General features: G+C 39.2%; 1 protein-coding gene across 1 annotated transcript; it reads left to right on the top strand.

The window, feature by feature from the left end:
* Positions 1 to 296: 296 nt before the first annotated feature.
* On the top strand, positions 297 to 3445 carry LOC129249915 (histone H1-like). The gene is made up of 2 exons (XM_054889578.1): positions 297 to 333; positions 2617 to 3445. Exon 2 carries the CDS (start codon positions 2644 to 2646, stop codon positions 3373 to 3375), a length of 732 nt encoding a protein of 243 aa, XP_054745553.1. The 5' UTR covers positions 297 to 333; positions 2617 to 2643; the 3' UTR covers positions 3376 to 3445.
* The last annotated feature ends 3824 nt before the right edge of the window (positions 3446 to 7269 follow it).

The raw sequence follows: 7269 nt of genomic DNA, 5'->3' as shown, positions 1-7269 counted from the left end.
TTTTATTCCAATTTAAGTATATTGATATGAAAGTGACACATGCATACTATCGTTTTACATATTCATTTGTTGAATTAGTAAATTCAGTGAATTTTAGTGAATTAAATAAATCTTAAAGTTTGTCATATAGCAGCACTAAATAGCACTGGAACGTGAAAATTTGATTATCATCTTTTCGCTCTGCTTCTCAAATTTTAAACAGAGTTAAACACATATTGAATTCCAGAAATTATCTTTATTTACCAGTACTCTATTGGTGTAGTGCGTACAGTGCATAAAGTGAGTGAAGTGTTTAAAGTGTATAATACATACATACGTGGAATTTGAATTGAGGTTTTAATCTCCTTCTTCTTCTTCTTCTTAATTGGCGCTATAACCGCTTACGCGATTTTGGCCGAGTTTAACAAAGCGCGCCAGTCGTTTCTTTCTCGTGCTAACCGGCGCCAGTTGGACACACCAAGTGAAGCCAAGTCCTTCTCCACCTGATCTTTCCAACGCAGTGGAGGCCGCCCTCTTCCTCTGCTACCACCAGCTGGTACCGCATCGAATACTTTCAAAGCCGGAGCGTTTGTATCCATTCGGACGACATGACCCAGCCAACGTAGCCGCTGGATCTTTATTCGCTGCGCTATGTCTATGTCGTTGTAAAGCTCATACAGCTCATCGTTCCATCGTCTGCGATATTCGCCGTTGCCAACGTGCAAAGGTCCAAAAATCTTACGCAGAATCTTTCTCTCGAACACTCCAAGCGTCGCTTCATCGGATGTTGTCATCGTCCAAGCTTCTGCGCCATACGTTAGGACGGGCATGATGAGAGTCTTGTAGAGTGTTAGTTTTGTTCGTCGAGAGAGGACTTTACTACTCAGTTGCCTACTTAGTCCAAAGTAGCACTTGTTGGCAAGAGAGATTCTACGTTGGATTTCAAGGCTGACATTGTTATCGGTGTTAATGCTGGTTCCTAAATAGACGAAGTCTTTTACAACCTCGAAATTATAACTGTCTACAGTGACGTGGGTGCCGATACGCGAGTGCGCCGACTGTTTGTTTGAAGACAGGAGGTACTTCGTTTTGTCCTCGTTCACCACCAAACCCATTCGCTTTGCCTCTTTATCCAGTTTGGAGAAGGCAGAACTAACAGCGCGGTTGTTAAGGCCGATAATGTCAATATCATCGGCATACGCTAGCAATTGTACGCTCTTATAAAAAATTGTGCCTGAGCGATTAAGTTCTGCGGCTCGTACGATGCTCTCCAACATCAGGTTAAAGAAGTCACACGACAGCGAGTCACCCTGTCTGAAACCTCGTTTGGTATCAAACGGCTCGGAGAGGTCCTTCCCAATTCTGACGGCGCTACTGGTATTGAGCAACGTCATCTTACATAGCCGTATTAGTTTTGCGGGGATACCAAATTCAGACATCGCGGCATACAGGTAACTCCTTTCCGTACTGTCGAATGCAGCTTTGAAATCGACGAAAAGGTGGTGTGTGTCGATTCTCCTTTCATGGGTCTTTTCCAAGATTTGGCGTATTGAGAATATTTGGTCGATGGTAGACTTTCCAGGTCTGAAGCCACACTGATAAGGTCCAATCAGTTGGTTGACGGTGGGCTTCAGCCTTTCACACAATACGCTCGCTAGAACCTTATAGGCGATATTTAGAAGACTAATCCCGCGGTAATTGGCACAAATTGCAGGATCGCCCTTCTTATGGATTGGGCAGAGCACACTTAAATTCCAATCGGCAGGCATGCTTTCATCCGACCATATTTTGCATAGAAGCTGATGCATGCACCTTACCAGCTCCTCGCCGCCATGTTTGAATAGCTCACCCGGTAGTCCGTCGGCGCCCGCGGCTTTGTTGTTTTTTAGCCGCATTATCGCTATTCTCACCTCGTCATGATCGGGTAGCGGAACGACAATTCCGTCGTCAACGATTGGGGTATCGGGATCTTCACTTTCTCGGTGACATGCGCAGCTGTCACTGTTCAATAGGTTCGAGAAGTGTTCCCTCCATAATCTAAGATTGCTCTGTACGTCAGTCACCAGTTCGCCGTCTTTGTTCTTACAGGAAAACGCCCCGGTCTTGAAACCTTCTGTAAGCCGCCGAACTTTCTGGTAGAATTTTCGGGCGTTGTTCCTGTTGGCCAGCATCTCAAGCTCTTCGCACTCACGTATTTCGGCCTCTCGTTTCTTCTTTCGGATAGTACGTCTCTCTTCCTTTTTCAGCTCTCTGTAGCGATCCCACATGGCTCGCGTTGCGCCCGATCGCAGCGTGGCTCTATAGGCGGCATCCTTTCTTTCTGCGGCAGCATGACATTCCTCGTCGTACCAATTGTTTTTTCGGGCTCGCCGGAATCCGATTTCTTCTTCGGCGGCGGTACGTAGAGAACGAGAAATGTTGCTCCATTGTTCGTGGATGCCGGTTTGTTGGGCAGTGCTCTCCGAGAGCAGGAGTGAGAGTCGAGTGGCGAATCTTCTGGCTGTCTGTTGTGATTGCAGCTTTTCGATGTCGAACATTCTTTGCGTAGGTAGATGCACGTTTTTTGCTGCACAGATGCGGGTGCGCAGTTTGGCTGCAACAAGGTAGTGATCCGAGTCAATGTTGGGTCCTCGGGAGGTTTTAATCTACAATATATAAATAAAGATGTCTGATTCAGTTGCTGTTGTGAATGTAAGCTCCCCAGTAGCTACTGCTGCTACTATTGCTGAAAAAAAAGTGGTTGCCAAAAAGGTTAAGGCAGCTAAACCCAAAAAGCCGTCGGTTGCCCCTACCCATCCACCAACACAACAAATGGTCGACGCATCAATTAAGAATTTAAAGGAACGTGGCGGTTCATCACTTTTGGCGATTAAGAAATATATTAGTGCGACATACAAATGTGATGCCCAAAAATTGGCACCATTCATTAAGCGCTATTTGAAATCGGCTGTTACGAGTGGCAAATTAATTCAAACCAAAGGAAAAGGTGCGTCCGGTTCATTCAAACTATCAGTTGCAGCCAGTAAATCAAGCGAGGGAAAATTGAAATCAAAAGCCGTAAAATCAGCAGAGAAGGTTAAGGCTAAAAAGAAGGCAGCAGATAGTGGTGCATCAAAGAAAAAATCATTGAGTAAAGTCAAAAAGGCGGCAAGTGGTGAGAAAAAGGTAAAAAAATCTGTTGCCAGTAAGAAAACAGCTGAAAAGAAGAAAACTGAAAAGGCTAAGGCGAAAGATGCAAAAAAGGGTGGTGCATTAAAAGTGAAACCAACTAAAGCCAAATCTGCAACTGCTAAGCCAAAAGCAACTAAAGCAAAAGCAACTGCTGCTAAAACCAAGAAGTCTGCATCTAATAAAAAGCCAGCCGCAAAAAAACCTACTGCAGCAGGTAAAAAGTAAATAATTTACGGTGTTTGTAAGTGAGTTATAAACGGAACCTTCATGGTAAATTAATAATAAGCCCTTTTCAGGGCTACAAAATCTCTTAACAAAAAGATCAAAAGTGAATTTATTCCTTACAGTGTGTAGAAAACATTAAAAAAATAAAAACCAAGTAGTTCAACAAACTCAACAACAAAATCATATTTAATAGACTAATGAAACCATATGAACATATTCTTCAATATTAAGGAATTTTAAAATTAATTTCAATGTGCATACATACATACATATGAAGACATTTTTTCATTCTCTTTGTTAATTTATATTTTATGGCCCTGAAAAGGGCCTTGTTTTGTTAATATATTTATATACCATTAGTTCAGTTGGAAAAATTATTTGGAACTGGTATATTTGGTAACAGCTTTGGTACCTTCACTGACGGCATGTTTGGCCAATTCACCGGGCAAGAGTAAACGTACAGCAGTTTGAATTTCGCGACTGGTGATGGTTGAACGTTTGTTATAGTGAGCTAAACGCGACGCTTCCGCAGCAATGCGCTCAAAGATAACTCTAGTGGCCATAACACCGCACCAAACAGTACATTTAGATGGGTGCAACTGATGTTGGTGTGGTGTGTGGAATTTCAGAGCCCCTCAATCTACAGTTTTGTTTGTTGACATAACCATTTAAATGGAAGTGCGCTTCATCCGACATCAAAACATTATTTAAAAAATCAATTTGTGTGGCTAATTGTGTAAAACGAATAGCGTATTGTAGTCGTCGTTGGTGGTCTTGCGGTAGCAGTGCTTGCACAATTTGAATTTCGTATGGGTACACCTTAAGATCCAACTTTAAAATTCTACGCAATGTCGCTCTGGAAATGCCCAATTGGCTGAAACGACGGCAAGTTGAGACAGATGGATCATCTGCAACACTCTGCCGCACAGTTTCCATGTTGTCCTCAGTGCGGATATTTCGATGGGCACCTGGTCCAGGACGGTCGGCCACTGAAACCAGTTCCTCAAAACGACCGACCAAACTTCTAATCATGAAGGCTGTGGGAGCTGATCTGGGATTAAAATGATGCCAATATTTACGCTGCGTTAAAACAATTGATCGTTGACAAGAATAGAAAAACTCGATAATTTTAACGAGTTGTGTTGAACTGTAGAGTTCCATAATAAATTTCCAACAATTCAATTATAACCTACAAAAAGAGAAAAATAAATATGTCAAAAAATTAAAAAGTTATTTGTGCTTAACATTAGTAGGTCTTATTTGGCCCACCCTGTATATGCACGTACATATGTATTTGTATTTGATCTACATAAATGCGTATATTTTAATAAATAATTCAATAACATAATTAAAAGTAACGTTTATATTTTAACGAAGATTTTAAACCATATGCAAAAGAATCGTCCTGACCACTCCCAGGTGAATGGCGATCAGTAACTTTCCCCACTTGCGTGGACTTCTACATATGGAACCATCCTCGTTCACAGATATGAAATTCGTATATACACCAAATAAACTCGAAGACTAACACAACCATATGGACAGTTAGAACTAGTTAAACACGCACGAGCGAGCACACAGGGGATACAAAAATAATGTAAAAGAACTATTAGAACAATACTATTGGCCGAACATAAAACAATAATGTAAGGCATACAACAAAATGTGCACAGCTTGTCTTTACGGCAAATACGAACGGAATCCCACAAGAGAACCATTAAAAGAATCATACGTACCAACACAACCAGGGGAATACATACATTTAGATATTTATTTTAATGAACACAAAACATATTTAGTAGTAGTAAATAAATTCTCAGAATACATAACTATCAGACAATTAGACTCAAAAACAGAAATGGACAAAAGAGTAGAAGAAATTCTTATCAACAATTTTCCGAACTGTAAACGACTCATGACAGATAACGAAAGTTGTTTGAATACACCAATGTTAAAACAAATGTGTATAAAATACATTATCAACAAAGTGCAGACACCAATATATAAATATATACATAGGAGCTATTTGTAGCTATAAAGGACTTGAACAACATAACCCATGCCGTCACAGAAAAAAACCAAAGGATATAGTACATTTTAACCTAATAACACACAGCAAAGAAGACATAGTAAAAAAATTAAAAGACACATCGGAGAAAACATTACACCGTCTAAACCAGGGAACGAGGCACCCAAATAACAACCACATATAAATATATGTATGTATATATAATTGGCGCGTACACCCTTTTTGGTTGTTTGGCCGAGCTCCTCTTCCTATTTGTGGTGTGCGTCTTGATGTTGTTTCACAAATGGAGGACCTACAGTTTTAAGCCTACTCCGAACGGCAGATATTTTTCTGAGGAGCTTTTTCATGGCAGAAATACACTCGGAGGTTTGCCATTGCCTGCCGAGGGGTCACCGCTATTAAAAACTAAAATAACAACCATAACTAACAGGAAATATATTCTAACTAGAACCGACGATGCATATTTATTTGACGAATTCACATTTTTATTCTACGTAACTAATTGACAAAAAATTACTAAATCATACGAACAAATATTTAATAAGAACTAAAAATCCGATCATTGCTATTTACAAATATCCTATCATAAATAATCATTGTAAACTATTTAAATTCACACCACTTAGGACTAAGCATGTAAAAATTTTCACCGATAAGGAAATTGTCCTTTGCAACAATATTTACACTAGAGTGAATAACTGTAAAAATTACTTAGGCAAGAACAAGGAACAAACATTATTTCGGTATAAATCGGGACGATTTAATTTAGGAAGGGGAGAGTTAAGGAATGATTTCATGAAAAACCACCAAACAAGTTGACGTCTTCGAAATTTCGTACTAATGAAAATTTAAAATCCATTCGTTTTTGTACTCTTATAGAACATAAATACGTAAGAACTTGCTTGGCTGCGTCGTACAGTGTCTTCTTCGCGGGCGCAAATAAAATATATTATTATCAGGCGTATTTTGGATTGTTGAAATGTTTTAGAAAAAACATTTTTAACCTTCATTTCAGACTTAATTTCATCAAAAATATAAGAGCTATAATAAACCAAATAAACAAACCGGAATATCAATGATTCAGCGTAGTCTAGCTCACTAATAAAACAATTTTTATCAAAATTAATTAATATTTGTCCACTGTTTATATTGAGCCTTTAAGCTTTGTGTTTACGAGCAAATTCAGCACTGGTCGCCTTTATTACTCGCGTATCTCTATGCATTTAGTAAGTGATATTATTAACAAGGACTCGAACCAACACGCTTTGAAATTCGGATTAAACACGATCTAATATGAAAACATTACTTGGCCCATCGAACTTTTTCAACGGCACCGGAGCAGTGCTTTCGCAGAAGCACTAGGTCGAAAAAGTCTAATCATTGAATCCTATGTTCTCTACACTCATCAATAAACCAACACATTTATCAATTGTCAGTCTGTTAATTCCAAGTTCTTCTGATTCAGATTTACACCAATCTCATCATTTTCTCCATTTCGCATTTTGGTCCTTATTAATAGATATGTCTGCATGTACATACATATGTACGTGCATGCGAAATATCATCATTCTTATTCACGATTCCCTGCGACAATATTTCTCTAACCCTAATCTATACATACACTACCGAAAACCCGCCCGTTCCGCCGGTCGTCTTTAAAAAATCTAGATTTTTTTTATAAAAATTCTTGCGCATGAATAGTAATGAGAGAAGTTTTAAATAGTAGTAGCAATTAAAAAACGTTTGATGTGATTTACTTTATTACTTTTTTTATTGTAATGCTCTTTGGTAAACGTACAATATTCTTCGTCTTTCCATGCGTTGTTGAGTAAATGAACAATACCGATGGCTTACCAACTCTTGAG

The sequence above is a fragment of the Anastrepha obliqua genome, chromosome 6, assembly GCF_027943255.1.
Source record: "Anastrepha obliqua isolate idAnaObli1 chromosome 6, idAnaObli1_1.0, whole genome shotgun sequence".
NCBI classification, from domain to species: domain Eukaryota; kingdom Metazoa; phylum Arthropoda; class Insecta; order Diptera; family Tephritidae; genus Anastrepha; species Anastrepha obliqua.
This window is presented reverse-complemented; position numbering and strand designations above follow the sequence as displayed.

Excerpts from the sequence above, each read along its gene's own strand:
- LOC129249915 (XM_054889578.1), top strand. The coding sequence starts at position 2,644 with ATGTCTGATTCAGTTGCTGTTGTGAATGTAAGCTCCCCAGTAGCTACT.